The 21,870-nt window shown below is 45.0% G+C and overlaps 1 protein-coding gene across 1 annotated transcript in view; it reads right to left on the bottom strand.

Annotated features, from left to right (window-relative positions):
• The window catches only part of kcnd1 (potassium voltage-gated channel, Shal-related subfamily, member 1), a 67,870-nt gene that overhangs the window by 6,480 nt on the left and 39,520 nt on the right, over positions 1–21,870 (bottom strand). The window contains exons 4-5 of the mRNA XM_084070411.1: positions 4,007–4,169; positions 1,437–1,520 (exon numbers count right to left, since the gene is read on the bottom strand). Of these exons, the coding sequence (XP_083926537.1) occupies positions 1,437–1,520; positions 4,007–4,169 (247 nt within the window). The remainder of the gene's footprint in view (positions 1–1,436; positions 1,521–4,006; positions 4,170–21,870) is intronic.

The raw sequence follows: 21,870 nt of genomic DNA, 5'->3' as shown, positions 1-21,870 counted from the left end.
TAAGGATAAATATACTAAGGGTTAGTCTGTGACGTCACTGCTAAAATACCAAGGATGCGTCCGTGACGCCAATATCATATTAACAGAGACGACGTTACATTTCGAGGTTTCAAAGACCAGTGCACACACTGCTTTGGTTGTGTATTGTTGATCTGTTGTTATTATAACTCAAGACAACGTCAGGAACACAGTCAAACTTTATTATTCACTCTAGACTCTGACAAGTGACTTTTCTTCTGTGAATGACATTCTCTCTCCCAAAGCCCCATAGTCCACAGCGCACCCATGAGGCACATATTTACCATTACTGTTGAATGAAATGGTCTTGAGTGCGGAAGAATCTTGGCCAATGTGAATACTGGCCAGCTGCGAGAGGCCAATCATACTCGGGAACGGTTTGAATCAATCGGACCCAGTCTGAATCCGCCCTAAGGAACATCTAGTACAGCCGAATCAGAGGACAGGCACATGGGGTTCCAGCAGCTCAGCTGGATATTGAGGTGTCAGGCCGTTAAGAGCTTTAAAAGTTTAAATCTTAAAATCAATTCTAAAGGTTAGTGGCAGCCAGTAGAGTGCAGCTACTATGCCGGGGTTATGTGCCTGCAAATAGTACAGTGGTACGATTATATTTGGATTCTTCTGCCGTGAGCCCGGCCGCACTACAAGGACTTCGGTGTGTGTCAGTCAGTGGTGGAAAAAGTACTCAAATGTTTTAAGTAAAAGTATCAATACTGCAATGTAGAAGTACTCTGTTACAAGTAAAAGTCCGGAATTCAAAATTGACTTGAGTAAAAGTACAAAAGTATTGGTATCCAAATGTACTTAAAGTACCAAAAGTAAAAGTACTAAAATGTTTGAAAAAAAGCAGATCTACAAACTCACAACGTGAGGGACGCATTGTGAGATTGTAGTTCGGCTATTTCCAAATGGCTGAAATGTAAATTCTATATAGGGCTGAAGTGGTTAGTGTATGTTTTTTAATAATAATCAAAATCTACAAAGTAACTAGTGAGTAAAGTTTTCAAATAATTGTAGTGGAGTAAAAGTACAATATTTGCCTCTGAAATGTAATGGAATAGATGTAAAAGTACTGAAAATTGTAAATATTCCAGTAAAGTAAAAATCAAAATGTACTTACTGTAGTTACTTTACACCACTGTACGGTAGCACATGTAAATAGCACATGTGGCAAGAACCGTTGCGTTCGTGCCACATGTTATTATCGCTAAGTCTCAGCTTGTCTTGGTTTCAATTACCTTCACCTGTCCCTTTGTTGATTAGACATTGATTAGTCATTATTACCAGCTTACCAGCTGTATTACCCACTAGGAATGTTTTAAGTGTATATGTATATGCAAGTATAATTTGTGTATATATGTGTATTTATGTATATGTATAAATGTGTATGCAGATGTGTATGTGTGTATATATGTTACCCCCAGTCCTCCATCTTCTTTGTATTGTAGGAATGCGTTGGTTGTTCCTTTCTTTGCCATTCGGATCCTCGCCTGACGAACTTTCTGTTCAACACAAAAAAATAACACTGTCAGCACTGTCTGAAGAACACACACACACACGCGCGCGCGCACACACGCACGCACACGCACACACACACACACATGCACACACACGCACACAGAATAAGTTGAAGCTTGATGTGAGAGACATATTATTGATTGTCAGTCCTTACCTTTCAGATCACACAGAGGCAGAGCATACATAAGACACAGAGCACACACACCGATCAATAATATTGATCTGAACTCAAACTAATTGGAAGGAACTTCATGTCAACACTGTTACTTTGTTTCCTTCAAACTTAACCCATTTAGACCTGGAACGCATCTGTGTCACTTTAGGTTTCATTGGCTATTCAATAATAGCAGATATACAAGCTCATAACTTGTAGATCTGCTATTTTTGAAAAATCGTGAAAATATTTTTTTTATATTTTTTTTTCCAAAAAACTGAGCGGCCTCAGGTCTTAATGGGTTAATCTATGGGGTCAAGGTTCAAGGTTCCTCTTGTGTATGGATACATAACATACATAATATTTTGTTCTGGTGCCTCAGACATTGAAGCAACGATAGTATCGCCGCTGTCCGGCAGAAACCAGCTATCTCAATTTTTAATCAACTTTTATTTATTTTTATAAATCAGTGCTATTGAACACCCTTTATGTCTTTGTGTGGGTTTTACAAATATTGAACCAATGAAAAGTATCAACACAATGGGTGCCATAAACGTCTATAGTCGTTTTTTCCACTCTATTTTATTTTATTATTTTTTTCGCATCAAGGACCCCCAAATTGACACATATTAGCCCACGGACCCCCACTTGAAAAGATATGCCATGGGACTCAACCATTTTGATTTCTTGGGGGTCCCAGTCTACACTGTATCATCATCATTAGTGTTCATTTAACTCTGAGAGTGTACAAATGGAACCAAATGGACCCTAACGGGTCCATTTGGTTCCATTTGTACACTCTCAGAGTTAGACACATAAGGGTCAATTTGGTTCCTATCTATTAATTTGGCTGAGGACCCCCTGGAACCCCCTTAAGGACCACTGGTTGAGAACCACTGTCCTAGGACACTGTAAAAAGATATGGACGGATGTGACGTGACCCCCCCCCCCCCCCCCAAAAAAAAAAAGACGTCCATCCGCCCTAATGATAGGATCTTGAGAAAAACACTTCTATCTCCATATCTTCTTTTTGTGGTGAAAATCCGCCATTTTTGATCTCTCTAAAATGGCGGATCGCAGTAGAAATATAATTTTCCCAGTCGATAGATGGACCCCTACCCCATCGCCCGGACGTGTTTTGTTTACATCCGGGTCCTCGGATGTAGATCCTCACCGGATGTTTAGATGTCCTCGGATGTTTATACGGCTTCTACAGCCGTCTAAACATCACCGAGACACGGTAAAAAATCACTGGCACTCTGAGGATGATTTGGATGATAATACCTGGCACTCAATGCGTTAAAAGAGCGCTCGGCCCTGGCCTCCCTAGGCTGGTCGGGGTCCACCCATTGAATACTCTATCTCCACATTAATGGTCAAAAACTCCAATTGAGCTGTACTTGGGTAAAGTGATGATAATACAAGGACACATTCAAGTATCTGACAATGTATAGTCACCATACCAACTTTGATGAGGCAGTATAGTGTTTTTTTTTTCTTCATTTCCTTAAAAGTTAAAGAGGTGGTGCCATGGTTTTGCTCTTTTTCTGTTTTTCATGTGTCTATGAGGTTGATAGAACTTCATTAAGCCCCCTGGTGGTGTTTTTATGGTGTTTTATGTCTTCTCTGACTATTTTGAGTTTCCACCTGGATGCTGAAACCTTGAGGGTCAGACGTGCCAATAGAAAACAACCCTTTAGTGACATAGTAAACATATACCCTCCCCCTCATTATCATAACACAACAGGTGTGGGCATGAGGAGGAGGGACTAGGACAGGTGGGTGGTGCTAAGGTGGTGGAGGAGGTGCTAAGGTGAGAACCAGGTATACTTAATGAACTGGAGGCGTGTCCACATAAAAACATAATTTTAACAATTTCTGTACACTTTTTTGAAAAACATCTTCCTCCCAATACAACCATAATACCTGAGGATTATGTTGTTTTGTTCCTATCTATTAATTTGGCTGAGGACCCCCTGGAACCCCCTTAAGGACCACTGGGGAAAAAAATCACTGAAAATCACGCCACCCCGTCTTTAATATTTTGGACATAGCTGGTTTCCGCCAGGACAGCAGAGATATAATAATAGTAAACATGGGCAGAAACCTCGTATTTCAACTTATGTTTTCACATAAATTAATGCCCTACTTCAACATAGAAGAGTGTCACACTGTGTGTGTGTGTGTGTGTGTGTGTGTGTGTGTGTGTGTGTGTGTGTGTGTGTGTGTGTGTGTGTGTGTGTGTGTGTGTGTGTGTGTGTGTGTGTGTGTGTGTGTGTGTGTGTGTGCGTGCGCGTGCGCGTGTGTGTGTGTTACCTGCTGTGCTCTCATCTTGTCGGCTCTCTGGTTCTGGTGGTAGATCCTGGAGAAGTTGGACACGATGACAGGGACAGGCAGGGCGATGACCAGGACACCACTCAGAGAACATATGGAACCAAAGATCTTCCCTGCTACCGTGTCAGGAACCATGTCTCCATACCTGAAATGATATTTATAACACATTAATAACATACCTAACATACAGTATATAGGTTTAAAGTGCTCATGTGGCCTAGTCGCTCTTTTGGGCTTGTTTTCCTAGAACTATAGGCTGCTTGTTTCTCTCACAAAATCTGGCAACACTGTCTGTAATAAACGGTAGAGGTGTAACGATACAGTAACTGCATCGATGCATCGTTTTTAATTTTCAGCGATCTACTTTATCGATATGCAAACAGCAAAATATCGGGTCGTTTGACTTTGTATTGTATCGAATCGTTTTGCAAGGAACCGTAATCGCGGTGGAGACTTGAATTCATGGATATGTTTTTGTTTTTGTCGCAAGACAATATGTTGATGACCGGCAGCGATTCCGGTAGGAGACAAAAAGAGTCTCCTTTGTGTCTCCTACCGGAACCGCTGCCTACCGGTCCGCTGGTCATCAAATTATTGGCTTAGGAATGCGATTAAAACGAAAAAAATATCTACGAATTCAAGTCTCCATCGGGTGACTAATCGATAGAAACAAAGTCCTTTTTGGGGGTGAACTATACCTTTAAGGATTCCCAACCCTATACGGGAGATGTGAAGACCAGAATATTGAATATTGATTCAGAATATCGATACTGTCAGTGAAGGAACCTTGAATCATTCACTGACAGTAAGGGAGTGGAGTCATCTCATCTCTCAATGGAGCAGACTTCAGCCGTCTGGGGTTTCTTCAGACACAAGTATTCAGTGATCACAACATCTAGTGTTACCCATAGTAAGGCTCAATTTCAACTTCATTGTCATTCCAAACATTATAATGTGCTCATACGCAACACTATGCACCACCTCAGGGCAGAGGTGCGACAAGGAACGTGGAATACCACACCGGTTCGGTTCTCTGCAGCGTCAGGTTCGGGGACAAAGTGGCATCTTTCCATGGGGCCAGTGGTTGCTGCTTGGAGCATCAACGCAAACTCAACCAACAACCGGAATTAAAAATTTACATGAGTAAAATACAAAAGTATTAGCATAAAAATGTACTTAAAGTATACCAAAAGTGAAAGTACTCATTGTGCAGAATGTCACATTTCACAAGTTCAAAATGTATACAAAATCTTTAGAAAATAGCAGATCTACAAGCTCACAATGCGTCGCATCGCGACGCATTGTGAGCTTGTAGATCGGCTATTTTCAAATGGCCAAAATGAATATAGGGCTGAAGTGGCTAACGTATGTTTTGTAATAATAATCTAAATATGCAAAGTAACTAGTAACTAAAGCTGTCAAATAAATGTAGTGGAGTAAAAGTACAATATTTGCCTCTGAATGTAGTGGAGTAGAAGTAAAAGTATTGAAAATGCGAAATACTCCAGTAAAGTCAAATTCCTCAAAAGTGTACTTAAGTACAGTACTTGAGTAAATGTACTTAGTTACTTTACACCACTGGGTATGTGCTGGCAGGTCGCTCAAAGCCAGTCACAGGTGTGTGCTGGCAGGTCGCTCAAAGCCATGCAGTCACAGGTGTGTGCTGGCAGGTCGCTCAAAGCCAGTCACAGGTGTGTGCTGGCAGGTCGCTCAAAGACATGCAGTCACAGGTGTGTGCTGGCAGGTCGCTCAAAGCCAGTCATAGGTGTGTGCTGGCAGGTCGCTCAAAACGAGAGCGATTACCAACAGAAGCATATTGGGTTATTTTGGCAAATATTTAGGGGGCTCATTCCGATCCTTACAAGCTGTACCTCGTCGTAAAGGTGACAAATCAACGATAGAAATTATGTAAAACACAATACCAATTGGTATTATTAGATCGACCGAAGTTAAAGACGGGGTGCCGTGATTTTCAGTGATCCCCCCCCCCAAAACATAATCATCAGGTATTAAGGTTATACTAGGAGGAAGATTTTTTTCAAAAAAGTGTACAGAAATTGTTAAAATTATGTTTTTATGTGGACACGCCTCCAGTTCATTAAGTATACCTGGTTCTCACCTTAGCACCTCCTCCACCACCTTAGTACCACCCACCTGTCCTAGTCCCTCCTCCTCCTCATGCCCACACCTGCTGTGTTATGATAATGACATAACACCCCCCCCCCCCCCGCCAAAACTAAATGTTTAGTGCGTTGTGTTTAAAATGTATTCATCTTATTCTAATCATATGGCAGAGGTTTTGCAGGCAGTGAAGTACAGGCGCATTTTGTTTTGGTGTATTTTCACCCATCTCTGCCTATGACTCCCTATCTGGGCATGATTTCAGCCTTATTCGACCACATTTAACTTCCATATACAATTCATGGTTAATATTTCAAAGAAATATAAAACAGAGGGGACAATACATATGTGGAGTAACTCCCTTGGCCTTCTGGCTATGTGCACAGCAGCACTGTTGTCAACATGCATGCTAATAAAGCTTTTTGAACGGTACTGCGAATGACAACGTCTGCACAAAAGGGTCAAGAGTTCAAACCTGTTTTTCTACCCGGATTATCATCTGCCCTGCAGGCACAAAGCATGGTGGGCTATTTATCATATGCTGTACACACACACACACACACGCACACGCGCACACACACACACACACACACACACACACACACACACACACACACACACACACACACACACACACACACACACACACACACACACACACACACACACACACACACACACACACACACACACACACACTAATGTACAGTATACTGAATCTATTCATGCACACAAGACTGAGAGCACAATGCATCATGTTAAAGGTAGGGTAAGTGATTTGCAATTATTCAAATAATTGCAAAATGGGTCTATATTCTGGTAGTGCTCGTTACTATAGAGTGTCCAGTCCATATAAGGACTCTCCAATGTCTCTCCAGCTCTTTATTAAACAGAAAATGTATTTTCAGAGCTCTGTCCTGGTTGGGCTAAATGTTGTCACCTACTGTACCTGAAAATGTATTATATTCTGTTTACTAAAGAGCTGGAGAGACCTCTGTGACCAAACAAACGCTCTGTAGCAATGATTACAATCAGAATATAGTACTTTAACCTTTTAACAAAAAAATAATAATCACTTACCCTACCTTTAAGTATACTTTTTAACCATTTCACATACACAATTCTGTCTCTTTCACACGCACGCGTGCACACACACACACACACACACACACACACACACACACACACACACACACACACACACACACACACACACACACACACACACACACACACACACACTAATGTACAGTATACTGAATCTATTCATGCACACACACACACACACACACACACACACACACACACGCGCTTCCGCATGTGGTGTTTCGGTCAGCAGTGGTGGAAAAAGTACACTACATTGTAAAAGTATCAATACTGCAATGTAGAAATACTCTGTTACAAGTAAAAGTCCGGTACACAAAAGTATTGTTATCAAGATATACTTAAAGTACAAAAGTAGAAAGTACTCATTATGCAGAATGTCCCGTATCACAAGTTTTCAAATGTAAAATATTTATAAAAAATATTTTGAAAATAGCAGATCTACAAGCTCACAATGCATCGCGGCGCATTGTGAGCTTGTAGATCGGCTAGAAGTCAGCTCCTGTGGAAACAGCCTTTCCTCTAGACTTTAAATAACGGATGGCAGCGCTATAGGCTAACAACCTTGTCACCGGTTTGTCTGGCTAACAGCCCTAACCTTCACACACACACACACACACACACACTACCCAAGAAGACCCACTGGACCAATGCCCGGAGAGAGAAAGAAAGAAAGAAAGAAAGAAAGAAAGAAAGAAAGAAAGAAAGAAAGAGAGAGAGAGAGAGAGAGAGAGAGAGAGAGAGAGAGAGAGAGAGAGAGAGAGAGAGAGCGTGCAGACAGACATCCTACCCCCCCCCCCCCCTCTCTCTGCCAGTTATTATCTATGGTTATCAAAGACAGGAAGCCAAGAGTAAAGACACCATGACAAGGACACAGGACACAGGACACAGGACACAGGACACAGGACACAGGATAATGGTTGGTTTGTCACAGAACCAGAGCGAGAGAGAGAGAGAGAGAGAGAGAGAGAGAGAGAGAGAGAGAGAGAGAGAGAGAGAGGGGGGGGGGGGGGGCAGCAGAGAAAGGACAAAGAAAGGGATGGGAGGTCAAGGTGTAGTGGAGTGGAATGAGAAAGACGAGAAGAAAGGAGAGGAAAGGAAGAGGAGAAGAGCCGTTTACGAGGTAAATATAGACCCAGAGAGAGAATGTGTGTGTGTGTGTGTGTGTGTGTGTGTGTGTGTGTGTGTGTGTGTGTGTGTGTGTGTGTGTGTGTGTGTGTGTGTGTGTGTGTGTGTGTGTGTGTGTGAGAGAGAGAGAGAGAGAGAGAGAGAGAGAGAGAGAGAGAAAACAAACTAAGTGAAAGAAACATTGTAAACAGCATGAGGTTTAGTGTGTTCAGCAAAAAAGCTCCTAAATGACAAGTTCAACCTGCACAACTTTACCCTGAGGAGAGGAGTGGAGAGGAGAGGAGAGGAGAGGAGAGGAGAGGAGAGGAGAGGAGAGGAGAGGAGAGGGGCAGGCCTACATTATCCATATTAAGATTGTACTCCCAGTACAACAGTAGAAGACTGTTCTACTAGGAGGTAGGATGCATAACATAATGGAACATTTTTATATCCAGTCAGGGTGAAGTGTTGACCATTTATTAGGAAGATTCAGCAAAGCCACAGCATTACAGATCATAAGGAAAGGGCCTCCCGGCCCCTCGGGGCACCAGCCTCCCGAAGTGTCATATGGGACACCTCTTATACACAAAGATGCTCTCCCTAAATGGAGATAAATATAAACAGGCTATACTAACTTAAGTGACAGTACCCAGGGCCGGTGCAGACCCAATTGCCGCTCCGGGCAAGCTTTCTCGGAATGCGCACATTTTTTGTCCTTTTTTTTGCCTTCATAAAATATCACTACAGTACATATACCAAAAGACAGCACGCATTTCTCACCTTTTTTCCTCACAGAAAAGAAGCTTGTTTCTCTCACAGAATCTGTCAACACTGTCCCCACCGCAGCTCTACCAGACAGACAGACAGACAGACAAAGGTTTTCTATTTTTTTTGGCCGACCCTTTTTGCCGCCTCTCCAAACTGCCGCTCCAGGCAGTCGCCTGGGGTCGCCTGTATGGACGCGCCGGCCCCCATAATAAAGCTGACTGGTTAGGTTAGCAATGACCATGTATATAGTATCACTTAGGACAGATTATATGCTGACACAGAGAGTAGTGTAGAAGTAGCAGGCTGTGGATGTCACCATGGCTGTAGGATGGACAGCTGTCAAACTAGCCCTTTGGTTTACCAAGTTGCCGACAATGCATTTAGACTATATTCAACGAGGTTGAATATAAGTAGATTAATACATAATATATTTGGCAGTCTACGAATTCTAGCCACCACGGTACAGTTCCCTGGATAAATACAGACTAAAAGCTGTAAACTGACCCTGGGTCTGTTCTCTTCTCTATGCACGTATCAGTGTCTCCGCACGATGAGGTCACTGTGGGCTCAGGAAGACAGAGTAGTCAGAAAAAAACAAGAAACAGAAAGAATATACCTCCTATTTGGGGGGGGGGGGGGGGGGTCAGGGAGGTTGATAGATGAAGGAGAGAATTTGAGAAAAAGGGAAATATAACAGAGACGAGAAGGAATGAATAGATATGAGAGAGAGAGAGAGAGAGAGAGCGAGAGCGAGAGCGAGAGAGAGAGAGAGAGTTGTCCCTGATTGGAGCAGATACGCGGTCCAATACTGCCGAGTCAGCCAATGAAGCAGGCAGGCTGATCCTTATCTCCCGCCCTTAATAGAGAGGAGCCAGCCAATGGCAATCAATACGGAGACAGACGATCCAATGGTAATTGGATTAAAAGAGAAGAACAGGAAGGACAATTAAACTGTGCTAGACCATACCCGTCGGGGGGATATGAGCACCCATGTGTGCGTCCGCTTGTTTCACGGATGTGACAACACCGGCGCTGGTTTCACGCACATGATTTGGCAGCGAACACAAAAACGCTGATAAACATGCTGACATTTGGGGAAAGAGAAAAACAGGCTTCGGTGTTCCGTGCACATGGTAATGGTAATTTTCAACTGGTCACAGAAAATGTAGATCCATTGTAATCCATCGTCTGATCGTTTGTGTAAACAAACAGGACTGTAACGGAGGTCCTCTTAATCTCCGTTACGTTACAGGACTTTGAGATATGTTCATGTACTTGTCAGGGGACACACAGTTATACAGGTATATATTGCACATGATAAATGAGTAGGAGACAAGTAATGGATTATAATTATAATCTTTATTATCTGTTGCCATGTATGTGTGTTCCAGACATCGGGGGAGGGGTCACCTGTGAAAGACAAATGGCAAAGTTAGAATAGTTATGCTATGGGCTCTAAGAATATAAATGTTATTGCTATGTTTCTCACAACTTACTTGTCCTTTCCTGTCTCCTACTCCCAGGGTGCAGTATTAAAAGAGTCCCCGGGGAAACAACAGCTGCTTTTATAGTTCCGGGAGGGTTCCATCACATAGGATTGTGCCAGGGGTGGGGAAAATGTTATATAGTTATGTTTGTGGGTTATTGTGGGGTTTGGGGATGGTAGTTCCTTTAGATCAGTTAAGTGATGTCATATTGTGGTTTACATAGTAGGTATATTGCTGGGTTTGGTATGTGGGGGGGTTTTATGGGAAATTATTAGGATAGAGCAACCCTGTAGTTGGTAGCACCTGAGGGTGGGGAGTATAAAAGGCTGCTTTCTATGCCAGTCTGTAATAGGGCTGGTCAGAGTAACATCTGGCCAGAGGACATGATTTTATTGTTAGGATGTATATTATGGACACTGTAATTCTCTTTGGAATAAAGGCCCACCAAGTGGCATTTCATATATTTCCTGCCTCTGCCTCCTCACTTCAGGTCATGACCGCTCGGTCAATCTAACAAATGGTGTCGGAAGTGGGATTTTTTTTTCTTTTTTGTTGACCTTGGTGAGGAGGTGAAGATGAGGAGAGGATTAAGAAAAAATGAGGAACAGGATGAGCCTGATAACGGAGAAGTGATGTCGGGAACTGACCAGGGGGCCACGGCAGCCCCCACCGGGGACACGCTGGAGGAGCTGTCTGGCATGATGAAAACGTTCATGAAAACTCAAGCAGCAAGAGAACAGAAGCATGACAAAGAACTGTCTCGCCAGGAGTTGAGATGGAAAAATTTGGAGCTCCAGTTTCGGCAGATTGAGGGCCGAGTACAGGACATGAGAGGAGAGTACGACGAGGAGCAAGAAGTAACGATTGACGAAGATGACGGTGGGGGTGATGATGATCTGGAGGTGAGGCCCAGGCGCAGGTCACCTGTCCATCGAGACCCAAAACTGTTGCCACTGTCTCCCGGAGATGACATAGAACAGTTTTTAACCACATTTGAAAGAATGGCGCGCGTATGCCGTTGGCCTCCAGATGAGTGGGCTGTCCGTCTGGTTCCTCTCTTGACGGGGAAGGCCCGTAGTGCATATGTGCTCATGGACATGGCGGACTCAGAAGACTACAAGAAGGTGAGAAAGGCGATTCTTGTCAAATATGAAATCACCCCTGAAACTTACCGACAGAGATTTCGTGCCTTGAACATCCAGTCGGGTGAGACACCCTGTGAGCTGTACGCCCGCCTGAAGGACATGTTTAACAAGTGGGTCCGAATAGAAACCACCACCGTTAAAGACATGGCTGAACTTTTGATCCTTGAGCAGTTCCTGAGAATGGTGCAGCCAGAAATGGAAGTGTGGATTCGGGAGCATGATCCAAAGACTGCTGATGAGGCTGCCCGTCTTGCGGAAGTGTTCCTCTCTGCCAGGAGGGGCCGCCAAAACTTTGCCGCCAATCAGAGTGGTCCCCCCGGTTGGAAAAGTAAGTCCTATGGGGAGGAGAGGGGTGGTTATGGTCAGGCCCAGAGTAGAAACTCCAACAATAGGCAGGACCCCCCATTTAGACCCACCTATACCAAAAAGCCAGACAGGCCAGAGTTGAGGTGCTATCAATGTGATGAGTTAGGCCACACCCAGTACTCATGTCCTGTTGCTAGACAGAATAAAACATCTCTTCTCTGCTCTGTTCCTAGACCTACTGGGCTAACTGCTGTCAGTCAGGAAAGAGGTCGTATGGTGTCAGTGCATATAAATGGTCAGCGGGAGGACGCACTTGTAGATTCAGGCAGTTTTCAGACTGTAGTGCGATCCAGCCTAGTCCCCAGAGAACAGTGGACTGATGACAGGGCTAACATTAGCTGTATCCATGGAGACGTAAAGGCCTACCCCACTGCTGAGGTCTATTTGACAGTGGAAGGGCAGACATTTCTTCTTTCAGTGGCACTAGCACCCAAGCTCCCATATCCGGTCATTTTAGGACTTGATGTTCCCACTTTATTAGATTTTTTACAACCCACAGAGCCACAAAATAGCCTGTCTAGTCACAAGTCTTTTACTCCCATTGAAACTGTGTCTGCGGTAGAAGTGGCCCAGGAGTCAGTGCTCTGTAAGGTCGAGTTGGAGGAGGATTCAGGGACCATATCAAAGTCCTGTAATGTGGCCACTAGGGCGCAGAGTGCAAGGGAGGCCCTCAGGGAACTACCGTTTTATGATGCTGAACTGAAGGCAGGTCCAGAGAAGCCACTAAGGTCCAAGACCCAAAAGCGAAGGGACAAATTTTTGGGTGCCCCTAGGGAAAGCGCAGAGTTGCCCAAACCCGACCACCCCTTAGACATGGACATTCCCCCTGATGTAGGTGTACTGCAGCGACAGGATCCTACACTGAAGTTATGGTTTCAGAAAGTGTCAGAGGTTGAGGGGCGCAAACATGCAAAGGTGGGCTGTTTGGGGGGGGCTACCTACGTAATTAAGAAAGGTATTCTGTACCAGTGTCAGGGCAGTAGTGAGGCCTTAGCATTACCACAGTCCCTCAGGCATACAGTCATGGAGCTAGGCCATTCAGTTCCTTGGGCCGGGCATATGGGGTTTTACAAAACATTGCGTAGAATCAGTAGCCGATTTGCATGGCCAGGCATGTACACCCAACTTTCACACTTTTGCAGCTCATGTGACACATGTCAGATTACCTCAAGGAGGAGAGTAGCGAAGGCCTCCTTACAGCCATTGCCTATTATTGAAACACCATTTGAAAGGATAGGCATGGATGTAGTAGGACCTTTAGAAAGGAGCGCCTCAGGTAACCGTTTCATTTTAGTTATTTGTGACTATGCCACTCGTTACCCAGAGGCATTCCCCCTGAGGTCAGTCAAAGCCAGACACGTGGCAAATTGCCTATTACAGTTGTTCTCCAGGGTAGGAGTAGCCAGAGAGATCCTCACTGACTGTGGAACTAACTTCTTGTCTAAATTATTGCAACAAGTGTATCAGCTGTTAGGTGTAAAAGGGATTAAAACCACCCCCTATCATCCCCAAACGGACGGGCTGGTTGAGCGGTACAACCAGACCCTAAAGGATATGCTGCGCAAGTTTGTGTCTCAAACAGGCTCCGACTGGGACCAGTGGTTGCCATACCTTCTTTTTGCCTACCGTGAGGTGCCACAAGCTTCTACCGGGTTCTCCCCTTTTGAACTGCTTTATGGACGGCAGGTGAGGGGGCCCCTGGACCTGTTGAAGGACTACTGGGAGGAGCCAAAGGGGCCAGGGGAGGATGTGGTTTCATACGTGGTGAAGATGAGGGAGAGACTGGAGAAGATGGCTGCTCTGGCAAAAGAAAACATGGCCACTGCTCAAGAGAGACAGAAAACGTGGTATGACCAGAATGCCAGGGAAAGGGTCTTACAACCAGGACAGAAAGTACTGCTGTTGCTACCGTCATGTGAAAGTAAGCTGCTGGCAAAATGGCAGGGGCCTTATGAAGTCACCAAACAGATCGGTAAGGTCACCTATGAAATCTATATGCCAGACAGAGTGAAAAAACATCAAAACTTTCACATTAACCTGTTAAAAGAATTCCATGTCCATCCAGATCCAGAGCCAGTTGTACAACAGTTCCTCATCCGACCTGCGGGGGTGGAGGAAGTGGAGGAGCTGGTGTTCCCGACCAGCACAGCACAACCCAGCCCAGTGGATGTGACTCATCTCACAACCCCACAGCAGGAGGAGATGAAAGCTCTCCTAGATCCTGGGCTGTTCCAAGAGCGACCAGGGTTCACCAATCTAGTCCACCACAACATCTACCTTAAAAATGTGGCACCCTGCCGGAAGAGAAGCTACCGTATCCCAGAGCGGTTAATGCCAGCCTTGCAGCAAGAGATACAGATGATGTTGGAGATGAAAATCATTGAAGAATCGAACAGTGAGTGGTGCAGCCCTGTGGTCCTGGTGCCGAAGAAGGACGGCTCTTTAAGATTCTGCATTGACTTCAGGCACCTAAACTCCATTTCTAAGTTTGATTCATACCCGATGCCCAGAATTGATGAACTGCTAGAGAGGGTGGGTAAGGCAAAGTTTATCAGTACATTGGACCTGAGTAAAGGGTATTGGCAGGTGGCCTTAGCACCAGAAGCCAAATCACTGACTGCCTTTACAACACCTTCTGGTCTGTTCCAGTTTCGAGTTATGCCATTCGGCCTGCATGGTGCCCCTGCAACATTCCAGAGGCTTATGGACCAGGTCCTGCGAGATGTCCCTGGATTCTCTGCAGCCTACCTTGACGATGTGGTGGTCTTTAGCCAAACCTGGGAAGAACATCTGGCCCACCTACAACAGGTCCTCCATCGGATCAGGGCTGCTGGGCTGACAATCAACCCCCGTAAGTGCGTATTTGGGAAAAGGGAAGTGGAGTACCTAGGTTACGTCATTGGGGGCGGAGTCATCCGACCTCAAGTGAGTAAGGTGGAGGCTATTACATCTTATCCTATCCCAACCACGAAGAGGAGACTAAGGTCCTATCTGGGGCTAATTGGCTGGTATCGCAAATTCATACCGCACATATCAGAGCGAGCTGCTGTCTTGACAGACCTAACTAAAGACTCTGCACCAACCAAGGTCCGGTGGACTGAAGAAAGTGACAAAGCCTTCAGAGACTTGAAACAGGCAATCAGTACCGAGTCCGTTCTACACAGTCCAGATTTTAACCAGCAGTTTACCCTTCAGACAGATGCCTCGGGGGTGGGCCTTGGGGCTGTGCTTTTACAGGAAGCTGAAGGGGAGCTGAAACCAGTTTTGTTCCTCAGTCGGAAGCTGCTGGACCGTGAGACCCGGTACTCAACAATTGAGAAGGAGTGCCTGGCCATGAAGTGGTCTATTGAGACGCTGAGATACTACCTGCTGGGGCGCAAGTTTATCTTGGAGACAGATCATCGAGCACTCCAATGGTTACATAAGATGAAGGATGCAAATATGCGGATTGCTGGATGGTACCTTTCTTTGCAACCCTACAACTTTACTGTCAAGTACCGGCCAGGGAAGTCCAACCAGGTAGCTGACTGGTTGTCCCGTAGGTCCGAATGTTGAGGTACTGTGCTTCTGGGGGGAGAGGAGGAAGGTAATGTAACGGAGGTCCTCTTAATCTCCGTTACGTTACAGGACTTTGAGATATGTTCATGTACTTGTCAGGGGACACACAGTTATACAGGTATATATTGCACATGATAAATGAGTAGGAGACAAGTAATGGATTATAATTATAATCTTTATTATCTGTTGCCATGTATGTGTGTTCCAGACATCGGGGGAGGGGTCACCTGTGAAAGACAAATGGCAAAGTTAGAATAGTTATGCTATGGGCTCTAAGAATATAAATGTTATTGCTATGTTTCTCACAACTTACTTGTCCTTTCCTGTCTCCTACTCCCAGGGTGCAGTATTAAAAGAGTCCCCGGGGAAACAACAGCTGCTTTTATAGTTCCGGGAGGGTTCCATCACATAGGATTGTGCCAGGGGTGGGGAAAATGTTATATAGTTATGTTTGTGGGTTATTGTGGGGTTTGGGGATGGTAGTTCCTTTAGATCAGTTAAGTGATGTCATATTGTGGTTTACATAGTAGGTATATTGCTGGGTTTGGTATGTGGGGGGGTTTTATGGGAAATTATTAGGATAGAGCAACCCTGTAGTTGGTAGCACCTGAGGGTGGGGAGTATAAAAGGCTGCTTTCTATGCCAGTCTGTAATAGGGCTGGTCAGAGTAACATCTGGCCAGAGGACATGATTTTATTGTTAGGATGTATATTATGGACACTGTAATTCTCTTTGGAATAAAGGCCCACCAAGTGGCATTTCATATATTTCCTGCCTCTGCCTCCTCACTTCAGGTCATGACCGCTCGGTCAATCTAACAAGGACACATGCCCCGACAACCAGAGGAAAAGGTTTTCACCCGCAAGGTAACTTTCACGGGCGCAGGGAAGCTAAAGGCACCATACTGTATATGGCAAAAATGCATGTCTTTCCCGCCTCCCCAGCTGGCCACAGAACATTTATATATATCATGATCGTGCGTCAGACCGTTGGTAAAAACCGTTCGTCATCCAGAGAAAAGAAAATATAACCGGAGCTTTCCCTTTGTTTTTTAGACAATGTTAAAACAACAACAATGTCTAGCCAAAACCAGGGCAAAACCAGTCAACTCAAGATTTGCCGTTTGCAGGAAACAGATAAACAGTAGATGGACGGAAGCGGAAAACTTCGGATGACATTATTTACGGATCCGGGTGAGTGGAAAGTGAACCATGATGAATGGACTTACAGAGAACAGCGCGATCGTTTATAAAACAATTAAAAATGAATCGTACGTAAATTCCCGTCAGTGGCAATGTTATCCATTGCAGAAACGGACGGGAATTTCCGTCCATGGCAATGAAAGAGTTAATGGGTTAACGTAAGGCTTACTGAAGCTAAAGCCAACTGCGAGAAGCCAATATTGAAGTCCACAAAAAAACAGAGAGGCTCACAGACACACCGACAAATCAAAACATGAGCCTGCGTCTTCCGTGAGGAAGAAGCCCAACAAATCCACGGTGAGGCCTTTAGGACGGGCCGTTCAAGCAAGTCGCAGGTGGAGCCTGCAGTACCACCACGGCCCAAGAAACCAGCACGCCAGAATGAAATATTTGGAACGGGGGGAGTCTGGTGCAACGCTCAGGTCCTGGATCTGGTGAGACGAAGGAGGAGCCCGGCCAGGAGGCCATCCACAGAGCCTAGTCCCTCCACGTGCCAGAGCCTCTCCTCTCCCCCAGTCCCGGCAGAGTAGTTCCGGAGAAGCGGACTGAGTGACCCTGTCTTGGACTGACCGTGGGTAGCTACTAGCTACTGGGACATAAGTCGGGGCTTGATCAACCCCGGCTGGGTCACCTGGGCGAAGGTGTATGTTACGAGACCCGAAACACCCGTCGACCCCAGGCTACAACACTGATGATACGTCCCAGCCGGTGCAACCACGTGATGTTTTTCTTGCAAAAATATATCTATTTTAAATTTACACGGTGCAAAAAAAATGTGACGCAGGTGAACAAGTGAAGCGAGTGGACGTTTCGGTCCTCAGACCATCATCAGCACTTTAGTACCCTCGCGGCCCAACAGAGGTCCCCGGCCCACAGGTTGAGAATCATAGAACGACAGTGAGATGTTTCATTTACCTAATGATCTCCACTACAGAGTGGTGTGAAGAGGCTCCACTGGGCCCACATCCCACTGCTCTATCATCTGATCACTGGCAAATATATTCAAACACATTCTGACAGGATTATTAATATTTGAAAATGTTATTTGTGTCTTTCTAATTGAGTGGGAAACTCTGAAGGCTCTCTCTCTCTCTCTCTCTCTCTCTCTCTCTCTCTCTCTCTCTCTCTCTCTCTCTCTCTCTCTCTCTCTCTCTCTCATATCGTATACGAGTCTCTCAATCTTTTTACATTAGGGTTAGGCTTTCCTCTGAAAAGAACAGAGAGAGAGAGAGAGAGAGAGAGAGAGAGAGAGAGAGAGAGAGAGAGAAAATGTGAGAGAGATAAAATGTCTTTGGTTGGTTATTTACACATCAGCGCTGTCACATGCACGCACACATGCACGCACACATCCACACACACACACACACATCCACACACACACACACACACACACACACACACACACACACACACACACACACACACACACACACACACACACCCACACACCCACACACTAACGACACCCACACACACACGCACACGCACACGCACACACGCACACACACACACACACACACACACACACACACACACACACACACACAGTGGTGATGTAAGCACAACGTGGGGTCATTGTTAACAACAGTGAATGTGCTATAGTGTTGGTTTGGAGGCGTAATGACTTTTTTTTTTATAAGTCTCCTCTCTGCTTCTTCCTCATGAAGGATCTGATAAGTGAGCATGTCTTCACTTTGACAAAACAAAGGCTTTAGACCATAGAGTTCAAAATAATAGAGAGGACACCGGAAATAGGCTCTATTCACAGCAAACATAGTATGAAGACATTCACAGGTGTTACCAATGATACTAATGAAGGCTCTGTTCCATTCTGGTCAAACAGAGTCAGGGTGCTGATATTGTGCATGTTGCCTCACTGGAAACACTCTGCTACACCAGTGGGTCTAAAGTTGGGGTCCAGGGACCCTCATGGGCTTCCAAATGGCCCCTTACGGGTGTGTAACTCTGAGAGTGTACAAATGGAACCAAATGGACCCGTAAGGGTCCATTTGGTTCCATTTGTACACTCTCAAGAGTTATGGGGGTCGTGGAAACCACTGTGCTAGACTAAATGGAACAGAGCCTTCATTAGTATCATTGGTAACACCTGTGAAGGAAGTGATAATATGGCTGCTGTGCATAGAGCCTATCCTCTCCCATCCACTTGCATTGAGTTGTGCTCACCCAGCGCATGGGCCGAAATCACCCCTTCTTTTCCGGGTTGTGAAATGTGACGGGCGAGGCCTATTTGGGGCTTCTGCGACACGTTTTGCGCCAGCCCCGTGCGCAAGCATGTGTGCAAGCTCGTGAATCGAGCCCATTGGTCGATACCGTTTTTGCTCGTTCATGTACAGTGGCCCCAGGCCGTTTTAAGCTGCAGTACCTATGCATGGCCAGCATGTCCAATGCGCTTCAATGCAATCACTGGGTTCTGGGGGCTTGGTTTAGACATATAGTAAAAAATCACACCCAGTGTGAAGTGGGCGGTGTGTGGTCATCACAACATGACTCACTTTAAAAAAAAAGGATAAATCACTTTTTTTTAAATCCATACTGCTATAGAGCGTCGCAGTTCCCGCCCACTTCCAGTTGCCGGAAGTAAATACTCAATGCATTTTTCCCATTGACTTTTCCGAAAATATTTATATAAATTAATTTAAGCCAAGAATCAAGCTATCCAGGATGCTGGTGAATCATGACCATAAAACGTTTGATTCTGTGAAAAAACTTTTTTGAAAACGGCAAAACAAAGGGTATTTATTAAACATAGTATATCATATCATTAAATATAAAATTTTAAAAAATCAAAGAAAAAAAGGTTTTATGGTCATGATTCACCAGCATCCTGGATGGCTTGATTCTAGGCTTAAATTCATTGATATAAATATTTTTGGAAAAGTCAATGGGAAAAATGCATTGAGTATTTACTTCCGGCACCCGGATTCTGTGCAACTGCGATGCTCTATTCATAGGGCTGCACATGTGTCATGTGTTTCGCTAGCCAATCACAGTCCTGAATTTGCAAAGTCAGCCAATCACATTACAGTTAGTGGTGATGACACTAGCTGTAATGTGATTGGCTGACTTTGCAAAAGTATCGATTTGCATTAACAATGGAAGGGTTAGGGGTGTAGACTGCGTTGTAGACTATTGGCCAATCACGGTGCAGGATTGGTCAGTGTCCAAAACTCACTTATAGGGGGGCGGTTACGCCGCCCCAAAAACAACTGCATAAATCAGTGTTGTTATACATGCATGACATCAGTTTGTGTTGTGAGTGACATCAGACCAGAGATTTGTCAGCCTATATAAGCTGTTGCAGACCTCTACAGAGATCGAGAGGAATATTGAGAGGTTAAGCTAAGCTAAGGGGAGTGAGAGAGACAAAGGCAGCCAGAGACAGAGTCAGTGACAGACAAAGAGAGATAGAGATGCTGAGTTGGTCAGTGCTCATGAAAGGAGGACCACAGACACATACATTCTTTGGTTGTGCTGCTGTGCCAGTGGATCACAAGGTGTATTCCTTTGGAATGTTTTTCTATAAAGGGAAACCCTACAACAACATGGATCAGATTGATGTGCAAGTCTTCAACACAGTGACTTTGTGCTGGACGACGTTGTCCCCAGGAAGAGGACAATGTTCCCTTCATGTTCCCTCCATACGCTACGGACACACAGCTGTGCTGATAGAATATATCATCTACATCTGGGGAGGGACAGTGAATGGGAATGAAACAGGGGACTGGGACAACATTCTTTATGGATTTGATGTTGACACCCACAGATGGTTCAAGCCCAAGGTTTCTGGAACTGTTCCAGAGGCGAGGTACCGCCACTCAGCCTGTGTCTTGGAGAGGGTTGTGTATATTCATGGAGGATACATCCAACTGATTGGACCAACTAATGACATCTACAAGTTGGACACCACCTCAACGATCTGGTCTTTAATTAACACCAGAGGACCTACACCACCCGTTTCATCATCCCACTCTGCCACCATAATCGGGACAAAGATGTTTGTATTTGGGGGATATGGGCCCCAGAACAACAACATCAGAGTGTTTGACACAGAGACCAACTGTTGGCTGAACACACCTTCTGCACAGCTTTTTCCAGCACTAAGTCATCAGGTTCATGCAGCCTTTGCCTACAATGGAGAACTGTACATATTTTGTGGCTACTACAGGCGATTCTTAAATGATCTGTGGAAATGTAATTCCAAGACCTTCTCCTGGAAGAAGGTTGAGTCGAAGGGGAAAGGCCCAGCTTGTAGGGGTTACATGTGCTGTTGCATGGTGGGAGATCGAATCATGATCTTTGATCAACTGGTCATAAATATCTTACACTTAAGTCCTAGTCTGAAGACGTTATGCAAGCTAGCAGTTATTCAGTACGATCTGGAGCAGTCTGGACTCCCACACAACATCAGGTGGGAACTGGCAGCCATGACAACAGCAACAGCACAAATAAGTAAAAAGAAAAAAGTCTGTTCCAGTGGATGTTAAATATCTTGAAAAATATGGTGTGTAGCTGAACCATAGAGTTATAATATATCTAGAGAACGGACGGCCCCGCTCACCCCTATTCATTCCAATGAAGTTGCTCACCCAGTGCATGAAGCACCAGGAAGTGCCCTCTACTTCCAGGATGTACCCTCTACTATTCAGGAAGTACCCTCTATTTCCAGGAAGTACCCTCTTCTTCCACATTTAGGCACCAAATTCTGGCGCTTAATGTGGAAGACTTGAGCACCGAGCAGGCGCACTAGGGTTTTTAAAGGGTAGAAGCATGGCGCAGTAGCGTTTTAAATAGCGGAAGTCTTTAAAATCCCAGACTTGACCACCAGGTGACGGCAGCTTCACTAATCATCCGTGGTTCCGGGGGCTTGGGGGCTGTACAAGGAGGAGCCAATCAAACAAAGCTATGGGAAACATGGGTATGATGCCACCTTCTCGAAACTGGGTAGAACTACAGTTCTACACAGGATA

The sequence above is a fragment of the Gymnoscopelus microlampas genome (assembly GCF_963454915.1).
Source record: "Gymnoscopelus microlampas genome assembly, chromosome: 10".
Lineage (NCBI taxonomy): Eukaryota > Metazoa > Chordata > Actinopteri > Myctophiformes > Myctophidae > Gymnoscopelus > Gymnoscopelus microlampas.
The sequence above is the reverse complement of the archived record's forward strand: the minus strand, read 5'-3'. Positions and strand labels throughout refer to the sequence as shown.